Below are 24,070 nucleotides of genomic sequence, written 5' to 3'. Positions count from 1 at the left end.
CTTTTACCTACATTGTCTGAATTATAAAACAGTATACAGCTTAGACCAGTCATGGGCATGTGCTACATGAAATTATATATATCTTTTTGCTTTGTTATACACATGGCAAAGTAAATGACAACATTTGTGCCATTAGAGGTATTAATTCACCCAACATTAGGAGAAACCAGTGAAAAACATTAGCAAATGCACCAATGTTGAAATTAAACATTACTTATGCACCAAATGCTGATTCCTTACTTTTCACAAATTGAAACTAAAATGTTGTGGTATTTAAAAATGAAAGTCAGCATCTTAATTAGCATGAGTCTTAAGTTTCCACTTGCTTGTTATTGTCATTTATTTTCCGTAAGTAAAAACTGTAGAAATCTATTTAATGTGAATTGGCCGAAATGTTGTCAGTAGTTTGAAGCAAAAACCTCAAAACATCTTACAATTGTCAACGCATAATTTTAAATAGCAAAACCAAAGAAATTGAAAGAGAAAAACTGATGTAATTTCTTTCAGATGATATATGTCAGGTCATATTCAGCCAAAAACTTGTTCAGAACTTGCAGATCTCCAAAAAGTCATATAGATAAAGCAGTGCAGGTAACTTTCAAGGTGCCAAAGAGAAACTCCCCGTCCTGGATGTGGCCACAAGCTATTCAAGCGGCACTACAGTGGGATTGTCACAAAGGCACTCTCATTGATATCCTTACCTTTGAACTCCTACGATCCCCCACAATTACCTCGGCAACACCTCAGCAGCCACATAGCCAATCATGGTAGACCTCCCCACCCCCAGTCCTCTGTCCTTCTTCACTCTCACTCCTGTTATGCACCTAAGTTTTCTTAAGCTGATGAGAAGAGAGTACTCTGGACCATTTTAGGGACACTTTCATGTACATTTACTCTAATGTGTGCTCTGCGTCCTGTTGGAATAAATCACTGCCGTGTCAAACACGGCTGTCTTAATTACTTCTGGGTCAATCGCGGATGGATACTTGTAAATAAATATTCTTGATAAACATCCTTGGCCTGTTAATCTGACTAGACAACCTGTGGCAATTGTCACCATCACACCAACAAAAATAAAAGTACAATAATCCCCCACCAAATCTTTTCAACACTAAATTGTGAATTTACATTGACATTATTTCAAAATGATGAGTTAACTTTTTGCAACTAAAGACTCAAATATACAAGGCACAGTGCGTCTGATACACTGCTTTGCTAAACTTTGTTAAACTGTTTTGTTCATCAGGTCCAGAATTCAACACCAATCCTCCTTCTGTATAAGGATGTTTCAGACCTACGATGACGACCAACACAGAGTAGAAAGCAGTCTGCAGATGCAGAATCTACATCATAGCAGATACTGACGAGCTCCTGCTCCATTCCTCCTCTCTGATGAACAAGACTCGGAGTCCCACACTTGATTCAGGACCTCATCTGCCAACCCAGAGGAAGTATTCCAGCCTTTTCCCTCCGAGGACCATGCTCTCACGTGTGGAGATGATTCTCATCCCAGCAACTCCACACTAGACTGATCTGCTCCAGTGACAGCAGAAGTTCATGGCCAAGGTCTCCAAAAAGCAAACATCTGATGCTTAGGTCACAAAATCTGCCCCCTCATCCCCATTACTGCATCTAATAATTATTTCCATAACTGTAATGAACAAAAAAAGTGGATGTGTATTCAGTCAGTGGTGTTTGCCACAGATAAAACATCGTCAAGAAGGATTGAATATCTGTTGTGCAATCAAAATTTCACATCCTTTGTATGGATATGTGGCTTTTTTTTGTAGATAGGCTTTGGTCTATGGGGTTTTTGTTGTGTATATACTGTGTATTGCTGCTGTTGCATCAGTTATATTTATCTATTTTTTGCAGTTAAATTGTAATAAACATTTGTCTTGTTCCTTTGCAGTCACATCCCACTGTACAACTATTTATATTATTACGTGATTGAAATAACGAGGTAAAACATGTAAATCTGAGTTTATTTTAATCAAAAAGGTATGAATAAAAACAAACTATCCCAAATTAAGTTATATAACTATACATAAATGAAAAACAAAATACAAAGTTAGAAGTGAACAGAAATTATACAATAATTATGTACAATCTATAAAATTTCACAGATTTGTTATTAATTTGCAGTTTACCTAAAAACACAATCATATGCCAGGAACAAAAACGGTGTACTGTCTGTGTGGATCAGGAAACTTTTCTCTAATAGCCCACACACAACAACTGGGGATGACACGCCGATTTCCTGCTCCCAGGGAGCCGAGCTTCCATAATATGAAATGCCTATAGGCGGCATACCGGTACTGCCTGTTGTCATCACCTGGCTCTGTTGCATGGCCAAGTGCTGTCACATCCTCTCGATAATGCCTATGTATCCTAAGATATCCTTCATCAAGGCAATATTGGGTAAAATGAGGTAGCTTGCTGATGCAATTAGCTGGTGTCTGACCACAGCAGATCCTCTCCCTGTCAGTTGGCATCTCCCTGCATAACCCACAAGTACACCAGGGCTTTCCTGGGACTCCTGCTGCCTCTGAGACGCTTGAATTGCTCTGTTGCAACAGAAGATCAAAAATCAGGCCTGGTTGCCTTTCGACGAGCTGTGATGCAAGCCTTCTTATCCTCAGCATTCATGTCATCAAGAAGTCTCTGCAAGGTATAAAAAAAGATTAGTTATACAAGTGGAGCCTAATTTTATTTATTAATGGAAAACAAAGTGTAAAGCCAAGTAAAAGATTTGATTTATTAGTGAAGGCCTGTGTCTCCCTATTCTGTATAGAGTTTTAAATATTACTATAGTATCTGATGAAATGGTTTGACTGTCAAAGCAAAAAGTTCAAATACTAAGAATAAGTACATCCATAAATTACACATAAAAACGTATTTACGTTGCAACAAGAAATAATACATGAAATATATGTAGCATTATTAGTTATTGCAATATTTGTGAAAATATGGACTTTTTTTAAGTATATTTTTAATCAGTGATAGCCTGACAAACCATTGAACATGAAGCTGTGTCCTGCATTTTACCTGTGTGGCAGCCAAACGGTCACGGCGATACTGTTCAACTCTGTCCGAGTGCTCAGGTCTGGAAGCTGCAGCTCGTGTTCCTCGGCCTCGGCCTCGGCCTCTGCCTCGTACCCTGAACCCTCTTGCTCGTCCTCTCGACCGTCCACCGGACCTGCCTCGGCTCAAACGCTGCAGACTTTGTGACACATCGTCCTCGTCACTCTGAAAACACAAGTGCACAAACTGACATGTCTATAACATTCAAACCTGGAAATTCTGCATCGTGTTATCGTGTCACTCTCTGTTAGTCTAAGTCAGTCTAATATTAGCTGAATATTCGCAAACATTTATAACGTTATAATTAACCTAGCACCTAGATAGCTAATCACATAGCTTTGCCTCATTTACTAGCATTGTTTATTCCATAATGCTACATTGCAATTTTAACATGTACTACTTCGCAAACAACATAGTAAATTACAATTTTCAGCGTGAGGCAGAACTTGTTTAAACAGTTACTTACTGGTTCACTTGGAGTTGAAAAACTGGATGCCATCTCAGCTCCTAAATAAGTCTTGTGGACGGTGGAGAAGAAAGTGGCGCTGCTGTGTGAAGTGGGGGTGGGAGGGGTGAGGAGTATTACTCATTACTGCCACCCTGTGGTGGTTTGTGGAGGTGACCGAGTTGTGTTTTATTTATTACTGCCACCTGGCGTTGGAAAGAATTGCCGTGAAATCCTACAAATTCTGCCTTTAAGGGGTAAAATGTGTAAATGGTAATTGGCAGGTAGAATTACAAAAAAACGTGTGACTGGAAAGATAGTATTGGATAATTGAGTTAATAACAATAATGGATAAATAAGCCAGTTTAGAGCGAATGGATAAAAGCACATTCCTGTTTATTCCTCATTATTACGGAATGTGATGAATTACACAGCTGGTTTTACCAGGATACACTAGGTTTTTGCTGTATTTTAAAATGAAGCTTAATGCTTGATTAATCTGATACAAGATGGGCAGTATTTCAAAAATAATTATTTTCAAGCCATTCATTATTTGTGTTTGCTCTCAATGCTTGGGTTAACTTGAAATCACAAGGGAACCTAACAGCTATGATTCAAACCAAGTGCCTTGCTGTAAAACAGCAGTGGCAACCAGCACACCACCATGTAGCTGGTTGGCTCGGCATCCAGAGTTTAAATTCCCAAAGGGGACAAATATTAACACCTTCCAGTTGGGTTGGCAAGACCCTTAACGCTCCTGCCTAACCACTGGAAGTCGCTTTGGAGAAAAGCATCTGCTAAATGACTGTAATTTAATGTAACTTCACACCAAGTTCTGTTTACATGGCAACAATCGATGACTCGTCACTTTCCTGCCATTTCCACTCCTTGCTCTTTCATGTTAACTAAGCACTTCTAGAGTTCAGATGTTTTCTGTTGGAATGATGTAAAGCTGAACATTGACACTGTTGTGTAGTCAACCATGATGTTAATTTACAGACTTCATACGGTACTAATGGATAAATTTATACCTCTGAAATTTGGCATTTGCAACTAAAATACTGTATAGTCAAAATGTAAAGTTGCCTAGCAACACTGGAGTTGCTAACTTGGCAGATATTTTTACATTTACATATGCCGTGTGAATTTATTAGGCGTAGTGTTCTTATATGGTATGTTTCATGTGACAGACCTGCAGCCAGCGTTTAAAAGTAAAAATACCCATCCTCTCCTGCTGTGGCGAGCAACTGACACTGCTCTCATTCTGGTTTGTTTTAATCTTCCAAACTTGTCCTTTTTTATGTCAAAATTACATTTTACACATTGCTTAAAATTGATTTAGCTGACTTTTGTTCATCCAAAGCAACATACAAGTGAGGGCACTTGTAATTATTTTAACTTTTAAACTTGCTGGACTCTTACATTTAAAAACTCACATCAGAGTCAGGAGTTGTAATGATGTAAAACTGATCTGGATTATTTTTTAGGTCTCTTTTGATCTTGTTCCCTTTGCAGTTTCTTTGAGAACATGGTTCGAATCATTGGACCCAACTATGTTCCCACTGAGACGGATGTTCTGAGAGTCCGAGTGAGGACCAGCGGAGTCATTGAGACTCAGTTTCAAGTTGATGAAACTATCTTTCGGTAAGGATTATTGAAATGGTTGCTTTACACTGCCTTGTAGCTTCAGTGTCAACATAGTGCTGGATATTAACTTTTTTCAGTGGTTCACACTGGGCCAGCAAGAGTAAATGGCAGTTGTTATGTAAGTGGACACGCGCATGACGACTTCTTTACCATGCAGTTTATATTGCAACAATATTTCAGCCTCCCTAGCTGAGCTTGTATAAGGGATTAGCAGTGGAGTTCAAATATGTGCAAACATACCTGATGTGAGGCAAAACAAATTTCAGACACATTTCTAAACGAGTTGTATTATATCAAATGTTATTTCTTGGGGTTCTTTTTCTCAAGATTACTTTATTTTTGCATTTTTTTTTAAGTTCATTATGCAAAGGAAGGAGGCAAGGACATGGTATAAAATGCAGCAAATGTATTGGATAAAATGTATAGAATGCATGGATAAAATTATGAATAACTAACCTGCTGCATATCCACATGTTAACGTTGCTGTCTCAGATCAGTTTGTTGAAGCCCTGGAGACTCAGCCTCCCCATCAACTCCCTCAGGGGTCTCTAACGAAAGCCGAGCACCCCTGAGCTGAGGGAGGAAACTTCCAGAGGATGAATCAGACATTAAATATTGATGATCTCTGTCAGTTTATCCAGTAATATTACCACAAATGTGGAAAAAAGCATAGTACTGAATCACTAAAACTGTTTTCAGACCTTTTTGCTGGTCCCTGCTTACTTCGCTGCAAAATGATGATGTTCACTGTCTTATGAAATGGACTCCGTACCAACCAGGACTTCATAAATGTTTTATTATACTGCAGCTTCACACAGGATTGCAACATGCTTTACGTTCTGAGAAATGAAGACGTTTGTAGTTAATGATCAGAATCAAATTTCAAGCTACTTTTCTGAAACCTTTTGTTCACCATAGATTTTAAGTACAAGTCTCTTCTCCGTTCCTTTCCTAAAACTTGCCCTTTCAAAATGTTCTTGCAGTAATAACAAAAAGTATTTTATCCATATTCTGTAAAGCTTGTCAGACTTGCTCATAAAACACTTGCTTCATACAACTAGAAGCACACAGTGCAGACCTCCATCAAGACACTGTAATTTTTGTTTTGCCAATGATTGTGGGCATTATTTTTGATTTAGATGTTCTGATGTCAAAATTATCCTTATCTCCCCATAGTAAAGAATCCTTTAAAAATATTTCTAAATCCAGAAGTTGATCCAGATCACCCACCAGATCTAATCCCCTGTTCTTTTTATTCCATTTCTGAGATTTCCTGAAGATGTAATCAAAATCCCTCAATAATGTTTTGAGTTATGTTGCTAACAGACAAAAAAAAAACAATCCTGTAGAATACAATAATAAAAATATACTGTCTTACATTTTTAAGAGAATATTTGTTTCTAAAGTAGGTAGAAAACTGGCCCAGTCTTTTCTCTGTAGCAAAGCTCTTTTTTTTTCTTTGTGAATTGTAATGAAGGCTCAGAATTAAATCTTGAATTTACCCAGTTATAGAAGCTGCTATAATTTTCTTTTCTCCACAATATAAACTACAGCTGTCAGTTCAGTTAACACTTACTGCCCTCAGCTTTTTAAAACTGACTATTGACCCAGGGGATAAATGCCTCATTGCCAGTGACATACAACTACTGCAATCTTGCACCTGGAGACTCTTTGGTCCAATTGGAAAGTCATTACCTGTGTCACTAAGACCCTTGGCTTCCCTTTTGGTGCTAGATCACATGTTGAAATGATCTTTCCCAATATTTGAAATGGTTGGAATGTTTTTTTCCCCTGCAACTCAGTATGTAATTTCAAGGACCTTTTAATTTTAACAAGATTACAAAATATAAGAAAAAGCTCTGTGGTAAGATGTTCCTTAGTGTGTTTGAAATTAAATGACGTACCTATTGAGTGAAAACTTGCATCAGATATTTAAATGTCATGCATCCTAGAGATTAAATTTATGGCTGGTCACTAGTAAGTTGATGGGGAACACAGGGTCTTTAAACATAAACTTAAAAATAAAAGAAACATTAAGTTGATGAACAATTTCCTTTTCTTCCTGTAATGAGTCTATCTGCACCCCATCTTTTGAATGTTTTTTTCTGTTAACAGGTTATATGATGTTGGAGGCCAGCGGAGTGAGAGGAGGAAGTGGCTGAGCTGCTTTGATTGTATTCACGCTGTACTATTTATTGTGGCTCTCAGCAGCTATGATATGACACTGCTGGAGGATCCCCAAGTGGTATGTTAAGATTATGGTAATTGTTATCACAAGAATGACATAATACCTTTTTTCCCTCCTTTCTCCCTGGAGACTTGCCTTTTAATTTGTTTTCTCTTCCTTTTTCCATTTTATATCTGTGTTTTCCCCGTCAGAATCGGCTTCAGGAAAGCCTTGAACTGTTCTCATCAATCTGCACGAACACAGTCTTCCAGAAAACCACCCTGGTATGTTTTATCTGCAGTAACTGATTTATGAGTGTCTGTTTCTTATGTTGCCTATAAGGCATTAAAAGTTGGTTTTATGATTCTGTTTGCTTTGTCCACTGTACATTCATATACCGCATATTCCAATTCAGGGTCGTGGGGGTGCTGGCGCCTATCCCAGCAATTAGCAGGCAAGAGCCGATGTGCACCCTGGAGAGGTTCGCCGGTCCATCGCAGGGCCAGCAGAGCTGATTGTAGAGCAGGTCGTTTTGGTTTAGTTAGTTTGCTGTCAGCCACCATGGGTTTGTGAGATTTGTCTGATGCAGAATGTGTGGGTCTGTTGACTTACAGTATCTGCTTGTTTAAATGTTTTGCAGCCAGTTTGTCTCTGAGGTGAATGAAGAGACTATGGAGTCTGTAGAGGTGGCTGGAAATGACAGACCTGCATATTAGCAGGAGATGATTTAAGATTTCACCTCCTGTTTTCACCTAATGTGTCTCATTGTCGAACTGGGCTAGTGGAAGGTATTTTAAAAATACAATAACCTGCCCACTAACTATTCTCTTGTTAACCCTTAATTATTGGCATCATAAGGAAAAATTATATGTGTAACGCAAACCCCATCTCTGAGTTGTTAAGCAACAAGTACGTTTTTAGGGACTATTTCTATAGTCTGCCCTGATATGCATGCATGAATGTCTAGAGTGGGATACTTGCTTTTGGGTATCTTTTGTAAGGAGGGGGGATTCACTTCATGTTAATTACAAAGGTTTTAGGTGTTGGTTCACAGCACATAAGGTGGATAAAGGTGTTCACAATAACTGTAATATGTCAATACTGCAGATGTTACAAAATATAAACTAGATTCAAATGAAAATATAAGACAAGCAGATGCAGAGCTTAATATGATGTTTTGTTTCTACAATAATTTGAGTTCTGGCTGTAGATGTGGCATGAATGGGCATCAGCAGGAGGTGTTTTGAATATTTTTACTCTGTTAATTTTATTGAAATCTCTTACAGATTGTGTTCATGAACAAAACGGACCTTTTCCGTGAAAAGATTCTACACTCTGGGAGGCACTTGAGATTATACCTTTCTTGCTATAAAGGTACACTGAAGAAAATATATTTGCTTTCTTTTCCTGTCCAAGCATTGGTGTTTAACGTCACTTAAAGAATAGTGCTTTACTGTAGATTTTTCTTTTCTTTTTTTTTTTTCTTTTTCTGAGACATAAACAGGAAAATTGACAAAATGTTTGAAATTGAGAAATTATAAATTAATTTACAAAAACTTTTATTTATATATATATATATATATATATATATATATATATATATATATATATATATATATATATATATATATATATATATATATATATATATATTTATTTATTTATTTATTTATTTATTTATTAGGGGTGGGACTCAATCAAAAAAATGTAATTGGAGGCTTTGATCACATTTTAATTGCATAGCAAAATTTGCACCAAAAGGTAATATTTTTTTATTTAAATGGATATTAGTGGACAACTGAATCAACTGAATCACAAAATAGACACAGATAATAACAATGTAAACTCAAGCTCTAGTAATGTCTGAAAAATGCATTTAATTGCAAATGTTACAGTATTAACTTTTCATGTGTTCATCATTAATGGGCATTAATATCTGACAATAAGCCAGGGTGGGATCCGCCAGCATGTATACAGCATGTACAGGTCAGAGAAATGAAATTACTGTTCACTCAACCTGAATGTCCTTCAGTTTGCTGGTCCTGGCCCACAGGCTCTGCAGTCTCCTTCCTGATGGCTGGTTGAAGAAGCTATGGGGTGGGGTGGGGTCTCCCGCAATAAGAGAAGTGCTTTATTGGTGAGGCGAGAGGTGTAGACACTTTGCAGGGAGGGGAGAGAGGCACCGTTGATCTTCTCAGCTGCTCTCATGATGTATTGGAGGTTCTTCCTTGCAGGACGTGGAGCAGGCGCCGTACCACATGGTAATGCTGCTGGTCAGGATGCTCTAGATAATGCCTCTGTAGAAGGTGCACATGATGGGGGCTGGAGCTGTAGCTTTCCTCAGTTTGTGGAAGAAGTAGAGGCACTAGTTGGCTTTTTGGCCAGTGATGTGGTGTTGATGGTCCAGGAGTGGTCCTCTGAAGAGAGATGAACTTGGTGTTGCTCGCTCACTCTACTGTAGCGCCATTAAAGGTAAGAGGTGCATGCTGGGGGAGCATTCTCCTGAAGTCCACAACAATCTCCTCCGTCTTCTCCACGTTCAGAGATTGTTGTGTTTACACCACAAGTCTGTTGCTGTTGAGACCCACCACAGTCGTGTCATCTGCAAACTTGATGAGGAGGTTGGAGCTGTGCGACGATATGAAGTCATGGTCCAGCTGAGTGAAGAGGATGGGGCTAAGCACACACCCTTGAGGGGCCCCTGTGTGTAGTGTGGTGATGCTGGATGTGTTCCTACCGACCTGAGCTGCCTGTGGTCTCCCGGTCAGGAAGTCCAGCTGCACAGTGACTTGTTAATTCCCAGCTGGTCCGGTTACAAAATGAGCTGTTGGGGGATGATTGTGTCGAATGCTGAACTGACGTCTATAAACAACATTCTGACGTAAGAGACATAAGAGTCTTTCGTGTCCAGATGTGTGAGGGCTGTGTGAAGGGCAGTCGAGATGGCATCATCGGTCGACCTTTTGGACCAAAATGCAAACTGGAAGGGGTCCAGGGAGGGTGGCAGGACAGACTTTGTGTTTCACCACTAGCGGTTCAAAGCACTTAATAAGAATGGGAGTGAGGGTAGTCACTGAAACAGGAAGGCAACGATTTCTTCGGGACAGGGATGATCGTAGTGGTTTTGAGGTACATGGGGGGGGGGGCAACAGCTGAATCAGTAAGACGTTGCAGATGTCTGTGATCACTCTTATAGTCTGGACTCTTTTAACATAATATGTGACCCTCACATAGCCAGGATCAGAGGTCATCATTTCTGATAGCTATCAGAATGTGTGACTTTACTGTATCTGCATTAAATAAACTCGGACTTAAATAGTGTTTTCAAGACTTTGCTGGTCTTTTAAGACGTACATGCAGAGAAATGTACACTATCGCCCCCCTGTGTTCACAGATTTTTGTGTTATTCATGTTGATTAAATGGGCTCTCACACTTGAGTGTATGGTTTCAGCATCATGTTGCAGTTTCTCTTCCATGGTAACTTCACAAATTCAGCAAGAAGCGTCAGAAATCCGGAAACATGTAATGAAAAGCCAATCAATCACAGGGGAGTACTTTCACGTAACCACGCTGCAAGCAGGGGTGTAGGTCAGGTCTGGAAGAGGTGTGTGTCAAGCCTACGCAGCACGTATGTCTGTGACACTATAACCGACCATATGCAGATGGCGAGTATAAATCCAACCTGACACAGATGATTCCTCCTGGGTGAAACTGCAGTTCGCTTCAGGGTTGGCTCACTTCACTTAATCCAGCAATTTGAAGCAGACATGGGACTCTGCTGTAACTAGAAGAGCTGTGTGGTGTTTTATCACTTAAGCTTGTAGCATAAACTTCCATCCATTTGCTATACCACTTCAGGGTTGTAGGGAAGCTGGAGCCAATCCATTCACCACTAAACAGGCAGTTTCTCACAGTTTAACACCACTACAACACCCCGCTCTGGCTTTCTTGCCTGTGTGTTAAACCAGCTGACCTGCTGTGCTTCTCTCTCTCTCTCTCTCTCTCTCTCTCTCTCTCTCTCTCTCTCTCTCTCTCTCTCTCTCTCTCTCTCTCTCTCTCTCTCTCTCTCTCTCTCTCTCTCTCTCCAGCCTCACCTTAAAGGTTTCACTCTGTTCTTTTAACACAGCGCTGTGCACATGCACCATGTCTCTGCGCACTGAGATATAACTCTCTAAACAAAAAGTTGTCAACTTTTGTCATCTTTGACTAATTGATTAGTCATGCACATTCCTAAATAATTACAAGGTCCTTGAATTTATGTCAAACTGTATCACTTTTCGGTGGTGCTGGATGGATAACAGTATATTCCCTGTTGGGTTGGTGATAAGATTTTCCTCTGGTTAGAGATTGATGTCCTTTTGTTTATTTCTTCTGATGGGGTTATGCTCATACTTACTGCAAAAGCAAAACTTTGTTGCGATGTCATAACTTGTGCATTTGGAGATTGAGAGGAAAAAAAAATATCAGTCTTTGCTTTGTTTTTATCAAAATTTATGAAGTAAATGGATTCTTGTGGGGGTGGGGTGGAGGGTTCTAAACAATAGTCCAAACCCCTATTTTCTGGCTTCATCCTCATCTAGGAGCAGATGGCGATGTGGCTGCTGCAGCTCACTACATCACTGCCATGTTCTTAGCTGGTAACAGCAGAACCAGCAAGCCTGTGTACCACCACTTCACCACTGCTACAGAGACTGCAAACATTCAGGTGATCTTTCAGATGGCCGTTGATCAGATTATCAAGGAGAACATAGCAGCTGTCCAGCTGCTGTAGGCCTCCTCAAGACTGTGAGATTTGTGTTTTAAGTAGTTTTATTCCTTTTGATTTTTAAATAATTTTTTTTTCTTTGTGTATGTTGACATTTTTATTAAAGTGACTTAACTGTGTTACAGTTCTTCGAGCTGTGCATCACCCCTTTATATACATTTTCTAAGTATCCTAAATAAATGCTTGCCGATGGTGTATCAACACTGTTTAGTCATTCATTTTCAATACAGTTGCCCCAAAACAAGATACTCCCCATCAAAATAATTGTGCATATCTAAACTTAAACTATGCAAACTGGATCAGTTTTGCTTAATCAAACATCACACACTTAGGTTGGCATGTAGCACTTTCAGCAGGAGTTGCAGTATGAATAATTTATTAATGAAAACTCAGTTCAAATATGTACAGCAACACATTTCTTTTACTTTTGAATGATTTGACAAGTGTCATAAAATCAGGAATTAGGATGCAATGATGCATGGAAAACGTTTCTATCAAGAGGACTGCCTGTGTTAATCGTTCAGTTTTTCTTCTTAATGTCACTCCTTCAAGAAGTAGGCTTCGTCATCCAGCTCAGCTGTCGGCTTTATTGCTCAGTTTCCCGCACAGTCTGAGGAGTCAAAAGAGAGGAAGATGTCCGCTTTGCACTTCAGCGATCCCTTGATTTCCTGGAAGAATTCGCAGCTCTGCAGGTTTGGTGTTACATCTTTGATACAAACGGGCTATTTGGACAGATAAAGACAAATTATGGCGTTGCATGAACTTGAATTAAAAGAATTATTAATTGAAAATTGTGCACACCTGGGAGAAAAGACTTGAGATTCTAGGTGTAGAAATAGCATTTATGACAATATCACCACAACAGCAATGACTTCAACATGGTACATTGACTTTGCTGTTGTAGCCTACTTATAATCCACAATTAAGAAGGAAATATTTTACTTTCTCTTGACAAAACTTGACAAACTGACTTAAAAACGGCAAGCATGTTTAATTTCCTTACAATGTCAAGTTTATTACTGTGGTACATTTATACAGCCAAAGTCTCCAAAGAGTTTTACACAAACCAATAAACAAAACGACTTGAGATCCTTCAGTTAACAAATTATAGTTTAAATGTAGCTGCATTGACGTGTATTCATAACAATCCTGTAAATTAAAGTGTCTTGATAAAAAAAATAAAGTAGAGTTGATGCAGAAAGGTGTGCTGTATATGTAGTTTAAAGGTTTGATATTAGATTAAATAAACTTACCACTGAATGGACAAAATTGTGCACTAATATCAAGAATTGCTTTTGACATGAAAAAGTAGCAGGACAAATGCGTTATGTTAGTATAAAATCTGTTTAAAAAACAAACTACTGACCATCGTCTTCAAGATGGAATAGTGAGAAATGAAGTCGGACAGCACGCTGTTGGTAGCAGACTCTGCGCTGTCAGATGGAGCTTCATCCCTCCTCACGCTCGATGACCTCCGGATGCCGGACAGCAAGCCGGACGCTCTGCCCACTGAGTAATAGCTCGGACCGGCTGCCTGCTTGTACCATGCGTCTGTCGGACTGCAAGCGATCAGCACAACGATCACAGCGATGGGGAACGCAAGTTTAGAGGGCATCTCCATGTTGGGAGGGGGGTGGTTTTCCTGATGTGTACCTCGTCGTAGACTCCGCTCAGTGATCGTTTTCGCGTGTCCAGAGTCCTTTTATACGGTCCCGTGATCAACCTCATTGTTTCGTCAATAGAAATTATCCTTATTCCACACCAAAGAAATCGTGTCTTTGCTGCTGGAAGGGTTGCATGGGCTTCTTGTAGGTGCTGCAAAACTGTAAACTATCCAGCAAGAAGAAGATACAGAAGCAAGAGGTTAAGAAATTGAAGGGGAAGAACTGACAAAACAGATTTTACAAAATGCAACATTAAGCTGCTACAGAACAATTATTTTACAGAACATGTCAACAAAGATCAGGAAAACAAAAAAACATCTCAGTGGCATTTTCATAAAGTCGGAATGGAAAACATAATTTTAATTTTCACACGTTTTTAAATGAGTTGCAGGCATGATAAAGAGGCTGCAGTGAAAGTGTCCCCTTTGAAAAAAAAGTTGTGAAAAGGAAACCGTGAGACGCGCCTGTCATTACAGAGAAAGGAAATAAACTGTCACCATGAACGAGGTCTGTTCTCTCATCAGAAATGTTGCTATCTTTTGAAATTTGTGTTTGAAAGCATTTTGTCCTTACTCATCTTATTAAACATTTGAGATGGGTCTTTTAGTGTCTTTAAATGTGTCATTTAATATTTTGGTTTTGGAGAATCTTGTGTATCTTTAATGGATTTAGGCAGATTGAGGCAACAAGTTTAAAAGTTCAAAGTTGGAAGTAAATGTACATTTGTTTTTACTTTTTAAAATGATTTCTGGGCTCTAGTATCCTTTACTTGACAGTAGCTTGACATGGAAGAGGGTCAGTGCAAGTGACATGCAGTAAACAGTTCCAGACCACCAGGCCAGGACTTGAACCTGAGCCAGCTGGACTAGAAGCTCTAGCCTCTGTGGGAGGGCAGCTCAACCAGCTTAAATACATGCTGCCCCAGTTATCATATATATATATATATATATATATATATATATAAACAAAGAACATATATGTATATAATTATATATATATATTTTTTACTTGCAGTCACATTGCTAACTGCTCCTCTTACCTAATTGTTTATCATGCCAAGTTAAGAGTAGAAATGTATATCCCTTATGAATGAATACACAAAGTGGTTAAACATCTAATAGTAATACTTGGTTAACACCTGTCTAATTATGTTGGAAAAAAAATCATCACATTTCAGAAGCCATCACTTCTGTGATTCTACTTTGACCACAACAAAGTAAAAGACTGCACTGTACATGCACATGCACTTAGGCATCTGCATGTAGGTTTCACATTCAAAGCTGGAAAGCGTGCTATGTGGGTAACCTGATTTATAGCCTGAGAAGCTGAGTGTTGGGGTGACCTTAGACCTATTCTTTTGAAACAGGAAGTTGTGCATGCAGCATAAAAAGCAGATTAAAGGCTTGTTCGCTCCTCTGTTCAGTTGAAAACAAAAAACAAAACAAGAATTGTGATGTGATTTCACATTAAGGAAAAATGGACTTTAAGAAAAAAAAAATAGCAATTAAAGACAAAACATCACAACTGTTCTTTGAAAGTACATCAAAGGAACAATAATGATGCAGGAAGATACGCTTTCAGATTCACTTACAGTAACAAAGCCAGATGCTTCACTGAGCTACGTTGTTGGTAAGTTTAATTTTTCTTCATAAATAAACTTTATATATCTAATCTGCGGTGGAAACTAAAGTATCACTTTACTCTTCTAGATCTAACCAATATTATGTTCAACCCAAACGGAGAGGAAATGATAAAGGAAGGTGACTTTGTAAGTCTTAACCACCAACATCTGTGCTGACCCCTTATCTGCTATCATCTGGTTTAGGAAATGCGTATTCATTAATGAAGGAACGTTGTTTTGTTTAAGAAATGTGTTCTCCACAAAAGTGTTATTCACTAAAAACACACAACGTCCACAGTCATAAGTATTAATGTTGAATTATTTAAATATTTAATTTACTGACTTATTAAACACCTAAATATTTGTATGTGTCCATGGCTACTTTTGTTATGTATTTCACAAAAAAACACATCTCCAAACCTATGCAAATGTTGATTAAATTTAGCCTTACTTCCCTCTATGTTTTTTAGCAGCTATTGTTATGCCTCCTACATGCTTAGAAAGAGATGTCGAGGAGGCTGTTTAGTTGATGACAGTCTGCAACTTTGCAGTAAAATTCTACAGATAATGTACAAACCCTCCAGATTTTGTATCCTTCTCCACGTTGCATAAATAAAACTTAAAAGCTAGTATACATTTCTCAGTTGGACACATCAAGAACACATCTGTGATTGTCACATCATACGTGGAGATGGACCCTGGAAGCAACGACACCCTGATCTGCAGTAGCTGGTTCAAAGTAGCTGATGATCACATTAGGAATGTCCGGTATCGGTCTGTGCTGCTTCCTGGTGATGATGGCTGGTATTTATGCAGAGTCACCAACAAACATGGATGTCAAAACTCCTCTGTTGTCATTTAACTTAAGTATTAGGATGTGGCTGATATGACCAATTGAATATCACCAGTGCTTTGAATGAATAAACTGCTGGAAGATTTGAGCACTTTGGCTGTTTTTCTTGCATAATTTACGACATTATTACAAGTGTACATGAGCTCCCATAAATACTGCTGCTGTTATATGTAATGGTACTAGTAATTTCAAAGTCTGCAATGTTTAGAGATGTATTAAATTACATATAATTATATTTACACTGGTCTTCTAATAAATCTGAGAAACTTTTGTTTCAGAGGCTGTTGGGTAACATATTCATCATTGCTGCTCTTGCTGTGCTTTGGATTATGATCATTATTGATGCTGTTACAAGTTAATCTGTACAGTATGTGTATGTACTGTATGACATCAGTGGCACCAGGATGTTTTTTGGTGGAGCACAAACAATCAACTTTGCACAAAACTCATATGAAAAGCTTTTAGGAGTCATTCAGATGATCTGAAGTAGAATTCACCTTTTGTTCCTGAACAACAGGAATGAACAAATGCACATCTGATATATGAGTTCATACATGCAGGCTAAAATAGCCAGAATTAGATCTGTCATATCTGCCTGAATAAACCAGGTTTGTCAGAAGTAGGGCTGGTAAATCAGACTGTGCAGGCCTTGTGATCATTTATGGGTGTGCTGATATAATACATGTAGCATATATATATATATATAAAACCACATATACTTTTAACTATTGATGTTGCATTTGAGTCATAGTCATTTAGACTATAGACTTAAAGTATTTAATCTAATAAGAACAAACGTTTATCAAAGTTTGATCTCGTTTGTTGAAATGAATGATGGTACAAAATGATGGTACAAGAAAAAAAAAAAAAAAGATGCTCATAAGGTTGAAGAAGGTTAGAAAGCCATCTCTGAAAAGTTTGGTCTTCACCAAACCTCAGTCAGATATTGTGTTGGCCACAGTTTCAAACCAGAGGGCTTTTAAAAAGAAATGACTTTATTTCCAGGTAATACCAAGACAGGACATTGTGGTTTTATGAGAAACTTTTGAGGAAATGTTGTATTTCATTTAACAAACTTTATCCCATTAGTGAAACATGGGGGTGGTAGCTTCATGCTTTGGCTTATTTGTTTCTACATCTACAGCAACAGATTCTGACTCATGCCGCATTGCAACCACAGGCAAAACAGAATGTTGCCTCTGCTGCTTAATCTAAGCGGAAAGGTGGTTACTGCCATTATACACAAGGCTTCAGATTAATTTCATTAAGATAAACACACTGTGTTTTCTCCGCAGAGCCTGGTTTCATGAGTATATAAGCTAGCGCTCAAACTTTACCACATCTCTCTGTCTGTGGACCGCATGACCTAATTTAAGAGCAATGAAAATTGACATGATCAGGAGTGGAGATAGTTAGAGGAAGAGGAGGAGTTTCTCTGTTTTTTCTGTTCTTGTTACAAGTCTGCAAAGTTTTCTGTAAAAACTTTGATCCGAGCCTTTCTGATTACTTCATGATAACGAGTTTAAACATGTGTGCTGGTTGTGGATTCCTGAAACTAATGCTGATTCTACTTGTTGTTGAAGGTAAGTGGGAGATAACATTTATACACAATTATCAAAGTAAAATTAATATGATTAAATGAAAAATTGATTGGTTAATGATCATTTTAGGTGTTCTCAGCAGTTGGGGTGTGCAGTACCAGCAGCAGCATTACTGTGCGGTGAAAGGATCATCTGTTGTCATGCTATGTTCATTTACCTATCCTGACATAAACACAGTACAAAGTGTGAAGTGGGGTCGGGGTAACTCTGCAGTTTATTCTGGCCCCTTCATTTATGACAGTGAATCAAATTATACATCCTTACGATATCAATATATTGGTGACAAAAAACGTAACTGTTCATTTAAAATACTTCAAGTGGAGCCTAATGATGCAGGAAAGTTCACATTCAGATTTATAACCAATAAAAACAAATGGACCGGTAGACATGGCCCAAAACTACGAGTTGTTGGTAAGTTTTCTAGACCTTAATGAAAACAGAAAATAATGGTGAATCTTTGATTTGCAGTTTTAAACAAAAGCTGCACTTTGCTTTTCTAGATTTGAACATTTCTAGTAATGGAGCTGAAAGCGTGAAGGAAGGTGATGCAGTGAGTCTTACGTGCACCAACAGCTGCAATGATGATCAATTTTCATCTGCATTGACCTGGTTTAGGAATGGACACTTCCTAAAAGAGGGACCAGAGCTTTATTTAGGAAGCTTGTCCACCACAGACTCTGGGAAGTACACTTGTTCTCTAAAAGTTCACCCAGGAACAACTTCAAAGGTGATGCAAATTGATGTTGAATGTAAGTACTGAATGAGAACATCGTCGGGATCAGAACCTGGTGATATCTCTTACAAATGACAGTTTGAAAGACTGCAGTCTGATTTCTCCGACAAGATAATAACTCTAATTTTCTTTTAGACAGCCCCAAGAACACATCTGTGTCTGTAAGGCCTTCGACAGAAGTAGATGCAGGAAGCAATGTTACCCTGATCTGCAGCAGCAATGCAAACCCGGTGGAGAATTACACCTGGTTTAGAAAACACAATAACAATTTTATAGTTGTTGGACACCAACCTGAACATCAAATAAAGGAATTTGTCCAGAGTATTGACCAGTATTTCTGCACCGCTACCAACAAACATGGAAGCCAGAACTCCTCTGTGGTGACATTAACAACTAAAGGTAAATAAGTTAATGTATTCAAATTTTTTCATTGATCATATCATCACCAACTGTAGCTTGAAAAGTTTGAAATTAATTAATTGCGTTCAGTACCAGATCTTTACATCAAATCTGAATTTACAACATTTAAAAGATTTAGCTGACATCATCAGAAACCTGTAGATTTTGTTTCCATTTAAGTTATAGTTAAATGTGTTTATTTGCTGGTCTGCAAGATTATTTACTATTTACCAAGTTTATTATCGGGACATTTGGTGAAGTACAGCATGAACCAAAGACAAATAACAAAAAGCAAAAGCAAAAAATGCTGCTGGAGATCCAGAACGGCAAATGATAGAAATGGGTTTTTGTTGTTGGTGGAGAATTTGAAAGAAAACACATGTATTTCAATGGAGTTGGATTATGAAACTTTGTTTAATCTATTACACTGAAATGTAGTGTGATGTATATTTGAAGTTACATTTTTTAAACTAACAGAATATTTTCTTTTCAGCGCATTGGGCAAAACACAGAAACGTACTCATCATTTCTACTTGCATTGCTATAATTCTCATTGTGACCACTGTTGTTATCATTACAAGGCAAGCAATATTCATACGAAAGCATCTTTAATTTCATAAGAAGTAAGAAAAGGATGTTAAACAGTTTGTTTTACCTGTTTCAGAATCGTGAAAAAAAGGACCATTTCACCAGGAACTGACTGTGAGGCGGAAGCAGAAGTGGAGGTATCATTACCCCCCGAAACTCACTCTAATTGTTTTCAGATTTTCTTGAAAGCTGATGGTTTACATGACAGGATTAAGCAGTAACCTGAAAAACACATTATTAGATCAAAGTGAAACCATATTCAGTGGCATCACTGGCATCAGAAAAGAGAGGGAGGTGTTTTTGTTTGATCAGACCTGAAACACATAAACTAACAATTCTTTTTTTCTAATTTTGTACAGAACACAATCTACGCCAACTGGGCGATGCTTGATGCAGGCCGATCACGAGAGGGAAGTGTGCATGAGTCAGAGCTCGTTTATGCAACTGTTAACTTCAACGACAAAAGAAAGGCAGACATGTGAGACGGTTTCACTGCCATAACCATTTTTTAAAAGAGTTATTTATGCTGCATCAGAGTCACTCATCAGCTGTGTCACCTGCAGGGAGCAGCAGATGGACTCTCGTGATATTGATGGATGTGCGATTTACAGCACAGTGTGCAGGTAAAGTTCAACAAGCACACATTTCATTAATAACTGCTGAAGGCAGCTTTAGTGCAAACATGTCTTCTTTTTCTTTTCAGGACTTCATCACTGAAACCTTAATATGTTGAGCCTTAGAGACATCAAACAACATCTTTCTGATTTATAAGTGTGCACAGACAATTCTTTAAGATTATTATGTTTTTCCCTTTTTCTTTTCCTTTTTTTAAAATGATGAACAGCTCACACGTAAACAATTTAATCGGACAGAACGGACAGATGCATGCAGTATTTCCTTGAAACATTTTTTCATAAGATGTCATCTAGAATGGCCAGTCTATATTGAATTTAAAATAATTTATCCTAAGTTTCATGTTTTTTTTTTGGTACCAAATATACATACACAGTTACTTCAATAGGCATAAACACCATAAGATGTATGAAAAAACTAAAAATATGGCTGTGTGTTCTAAAACAAGAGTCCCAGCTGTTGTCTCTGCTAGAACGCAAATCTTTGAGATCAAAACATAACTTCTGGATAGTTACATCAAGATACTGATCAGATTACATATTATCTGAAACAGAATTTGTGCATTTATGCAAAACTGTCTGGTTAGTGTGGTATGATGTGTCTCGCCTCCTTTGTAAAAGTCCTTTTTGTGTTTTTTTTTGTTAAAGACCGTGCTGATGTTTACAGTGATTGGATCATTTTATGTCCCATTACATTATTAATCTTGTAGGCCTGGTTTAATAAAAACACTGTTTTAGGTTCAGATTCATCTGGTGTCTCACGTTATTCTCTCTCAGAGTGCTGTGTGCTGGTTATTGAGGTTGATATCAATACTATAAAGAATATTTCAGATACTCCTGATGTGACATTGTAAACGTTTATTGCCTACGTAGTCTTCACTCTGAGACTGCTGCTTTGTATTATATTTCCTACCGAGAGTACAGAGTACTGCACCTAATACACCAGATTGTAAAAGTCAAAATGATTTTTAAAGAAAACAAATAAAACAACAAATAATAAAAATAATGTGTACCAGTAATTCACTGCTTACTGCATCTTTGTATGTGTGTTTTTGCAATATCTGCATGTCTGTGAGACGCCTGCATGTTTACTGTTCAAACATAAATCATTAATGATGCTTGCTTTTGAAAAGAGGGCCTTATTTACAGGTTAATGGTAAAAGACTCTGGCAGGCCTGTATTTTTCCATGTGTGATTAAAAAAAACAAACTAATTCTAGAGAACCCTTGAACACCCCACAAATGGTTCCACTTTCTGATTCTACTTGCGCATGCAGCTTCATTGTACATTACCTTCCTACAGGCCACATTTCCTTGACGTATATTTTTGCTATTATCATCCAAGTCACTGTTTCATTGTTCTTGGAGAAATATATGTTTCATTATGTTAGAATCTGACAGCGTGAATGGGTCAAACTCCTTACTTGTGAGTCCAGTCATAGTTACCATGGCAATATACTTGAACAGAATTAAACTGAAAAGCTAAAGCAGAATTATCTTGCTCAAACACCCAAGATTGGTGTTTCAGCAGGATAACATGAGTGATGTATTTTTTAGATGAACACTGCAGCCATGTGTGAAATCCTTTTGCTGACACCCACATGGTCCATATCAGGCTTCTTCTGCCCTCTGCTGACAATTTAAGAGCACAGCACAACTCAGAGCTCCTCAGAGGTTGAGAGTATGTCATGTTAGAGCTATACAGAGAAAATTTCATTTAACAGGCATCACGGGACGCTCAGTGTGACAAAAAACAACTGCAAGCTGAACATGTTACTCCAACAATATACAGGAACAAGATGGTGTAGATCTCATTTTAATGCAAAATTCTTCCTCAAGAAACAAACACAGCATACTTTTATTTTTAACTGCATGCAGTTTTGTAATGATCAATGTCATAAACCTGTTTCTGAACCAGTTCTTTGTCTAATTCTTTACATAACTGCAAGCAGCCAGCACACACACCCCAAAGAAACAAGCCCGCATTTACAATGCTGCGGGACACGGGGATGTGCACACCTCCTCTTAACTCAGCTTTGTCGGTTTCATTTTCCTTTCTGTTAAAATTTATGGATTCAGTTAAGTTTTTTTTTTTTTTTTGCCTCTGGCCTCTGTTGAACCTCTTGTTTTTTTTCTTTCTCTCTTACGTGAAATGCAAAATAAATCAAGCAGTTAAAAGAGGAAGATTATCAGTTTATGTTTGAATACAAGATTTAAACTATGGTATGCACTTACCGAACTTAGAAATGTGTGAAAAGACGAGACAAGCTCAAACTTTTGACACCAGTTCAGTTTAAAGCTTGTGTCCCAACCCAGCCGAAATCAATTCCAAATTGATATAGTCTAAACATTAGACACAAGGTTTAATATTTATGCTGTGTCCTCTTGACACAAAGATACCATTTTGGGGGGGGGGAAACTTAGTTTAGACTGGTTTTGTGATTATAAGTTGCATTTTTTTGTTTTAATTAAAGCTTGAGAACATATTAACGCTATAACATCTCATAAAAAATGTTGTATAGCAGTATTTGAAATGATACTGTGGATGCACTTCAATTTAACCTTGAACAGACTGTATGAAAAGGGATTTATTACACACATATTGTACAAAAATAATTGCTCAAATCTTAAATTGACGAAAACAATTGAAAACAGCTATATGGCTTTAGAGAATGGGGTAATTTAGCAAGTCACATGGTTACAGTAATGGGTCTAATTAACCTACTTTCTACCTGTACATATTCAACTCAACTTTATTTATAAAGCCCTTTAAAACAACCACCGTTGAAACAAAGTGCTGTACATACGATTTACTCCTTCATCCCAAACACAACTCGGGAATGTACTAATATGATAATTCCTTGTGAGAGTAAACTTGATTGATTGTAGTTGACGCCCATTTCAGACAAATCGAAACTTTAGAAGATGAGAAGAGGAAACGAAATAAAGACTGGAACGTCAGTATCCGCTGGCACGCGGCAGAACTTGCAGCATAGATGATTTGCCGGTTTGTGCTTAGCTGAGCAAAGAAAAGGACAGCGAAGCAGTCAGTTCTGGTAAGTACAGAAATGTTTAATCATGTTGGAGAATAGCTGCACGTTTTAACAAATAATGGATAAACTAATCCTATTAGCCGAAGCAGCTGTCAGACCTGTCATGGGAGACGTCCGAAAAAGTGTGCCATAAGTGGGTTGACAATGTCATGTACTTTGGTCGACACCTGTCGTTACATCTGCACGATTTTTGACACCATTTTTATTGAAAGTGAAGCAGGTCCAAGCTAATGTTAGCTGCGCAGTAAGCTAGCTAGCATACTCGTAAATTATTATAGCAAGGCCGCGGGTTGATTGTAACTTGGAGCTTTTACTGGAGACTAATGGTTGCCGGATTGATAATACGTATTACCAAGTCTTTATTTAGTATTCTTTATCAATGTTATCAAAATAAACAGGAAGTTTTTGCTAAGCAAATTGATTGGCTGCACATCAGAGCCAAAGATCGTGATACTGAGAAGAGGAATTACTCGGTACTAAATCTGTTCCTCTTAGCTGTAAATATGAATTAAACAGACCAAATTGGCTTCTTTTTACTTCTAACTATCAGATATAATTTAGATATACACAAAAACTATAAGTGTTGCGCTTTTGTTCCATCTCAAAAAAATCCATAACGTGGTTAAGTACACAAGAAAAAGTTATATAATTTGCCATTTTTTAAACATGGTGATACTTCATGTTGATTCGAAGACATGTTTTCATGTGGATGTTGAAAAATATTGACGCACATAAATAAATATTAATAAAATTGTCTTTTCACTTTTCTCACGGACGTTTTGTTAACATTATATATATATATATATATATATATATAT

At 37.8% G+C, this 24,070-nt stretch overlaps 5 protein-coding genes across 10 annotated transcripts in view; 4 read left to right on the top strand and 1 right to left on the bottom strand.

The window, feature by feature from the left end:
* LOC121647780 overlaps window positions 1–1,903 on the top strand; it is a 6,788-nt gene extending 4,885 nt beyond the window's left edge. The window contains exon 13 of the mRNA XM_041997480.1: window positions 1,247–1,903. Within this exon, the coding sequence (XP_041853414.1) occupies window positions 1,247–1,281 (35 nt within the window). The 3' untranslated portion in view covers window positions 1,282–1,903. The remainder of the gene's footprint in view (window positions 1–1,246) is intronic.
* The window catches only part of LOC121647858 (guanine nucleotide-binding protein G(o) subunit alpha-like), a 22,334-nt gene extending 10,038 nt beyond the window's left edge, over window positions 1–12,296 (top strand). For 3 of the 4 annotated variants that reach the window (XM_041997625.1, XM_041997616.1, XM_041997634.1), the window contains exons 6-10: window positions 5,045–5,173; window positions 7,292–7,421; window positions 7,556–7,627; window positions 8,630–8,717; window positions 11,925–12,296. In XM_041997625.1, coding sequence (XP_041853559.1) covers window positions 5,045–5,173; window positions 7,292–7,421; window positions 7,556–7,627; window positions 8,630–8,717; window positions 11,925–12,115 — 610 coding nt within the window. In that variant the 3' untranslated portion in view covers window positions 12,116–12,296. The remainder of the gene's footprint in view (window positions 1–5,044; window positions 5,174–7,291; window positions 7,422–7,555; window positions 7,628–8,629; window positions 8,718–11,924) is intronic. The other variant, XM_041997643.1, reaches the window with a different exon arrangement.
* A 169-nt stretch (window positions 12,297–12,465) lies between these two features.
* LOC121647958 (neuropeptide B-like) lies at window positions 12,466–13,797 on the bottom strand. Its single transcript, XM_041997808.1, has 2 exons — window positions 13,476–13,797; window positions 12,466–12,831 (listed from the first exon to the last, which is right to left on the bottom strand). Exons 1-2 carry the CDS (start codon window positions 13,728–13,730, stop codon window positions 12,703–12,705), a joined length of 384 nt encoding a protein of 127 aa, XP_041853742.1. The 5' UTR covers window positions 13,731–13,797; the 3' UTR covers window positions 12,466–12,702.
* Window positions 13,798–15,144: 1,347 nt separating this feature from the next.
* On the top strand, window positions 15,145–21,196 carry LOC121647826 (B-cell receptor CD22-like). The gene is made up of 11 exons (XM_041997552.1): window positions 15,145–15,402; window positions 15,483–15,541; window positions 16,039–17,830; window positions 17,918–18,259; window positions 18,349–18,597; window positions 18,717–18,980; window positions 19,474–19,561; window positions 19,645–19,705; window positions 19,928–20,046; window positions 20,132–20,191; window positions 20,272–21,196. Exons 3-11 carry the CDS (start codon window positions 17,758–17,760, stop codon window positions 20,291–20,293), a joined length of 1,278 nt encoding a protein of 425 aa, XP_041853486.1. The 5' UTR covers window positions 15,145–15,402; window positions 15,483–15,541; window positions 16,039–17,757; the 3' UTR covers window positions 20,294–21,196.
* Window positions 21,197–23,000: 1,804 nt separating this feature from the next.
* Window positions 23,001–24,070, top strand: part of rnf213a (ring finger protein 213a) — a 38,753-nt gene continuing 37,683 nt past the window's right edge. For 2 of the 3 annotated variants that reach the window (XM_041997388.1, XM_041997379.1), the window contains exon 1: window positions 23,002–23,255. The gene's annotated coding sequence lies outside the window, so the exon portion shown is untranslated. Of the gene's footprint in view, window positions 23,256–24,070 lie in introns of all 3 variants that reach the window. The other variant, XM_041997396.1, reaches the window with a different exon arrangement.

This window comes from Melanotaenia boesemani, chromosome 2 (genome assembly GCF_017639745.1).
Source record: "Melanotaenia boesemani isolate fMelBoe1 chromosome 2, fMelBoe1.pri, whole genome shotgun sequence".
NCBI lineage: Eukaryota > Metazoa > Chordata > Actinopteri > Atheriniformes > Melanotaeniidae > Melanotaenia > Melanotaenia boesemani.
This window is presented reverse-complemented; position numbering and strand designations above follow the sequence as displayed.

Excerpts from the sequence above, each read along its gene's own strand:
- LOC121647958 (XM_041997808.1), bottom strand. The coding sequence starts at position 13,730 with ATGGAGATGCCCTCTAAACTTGCGTTCCCCATCGCTGTGATCGTTGTG. Across the intron at positions 12,832-13,475 it reads ATTCCATCTTGAAGACGATG|CCCGTTTGTATCAAAGATGT; the intron begins GTCAGTAGTTTG and ends CTGTCCAAATAG.
- LOC121647826 (XM_041997552.1), top strand. The coding sequence starts at position 17,758 with ATGATAACGAGTTTAAACATGTGTGCTGGTTGTGGATTCCTGAAACTA. Across the intron at positions 18,981-19,473 it reads GGTGACATTAACAACTAAAG|CGCATTGGGCAAAACACAGA; the intron begins GTAAATAAGTTA and ends TTTTCTTTTCAG. Across the intron at positions 20,192-20,271 it reads ATTTACAGCACAGTGTGCAG|GACTTCATCACTGAAACCTT; the intron begins GTAAAGTTCAAC and ends TTTTCTTTTCAG.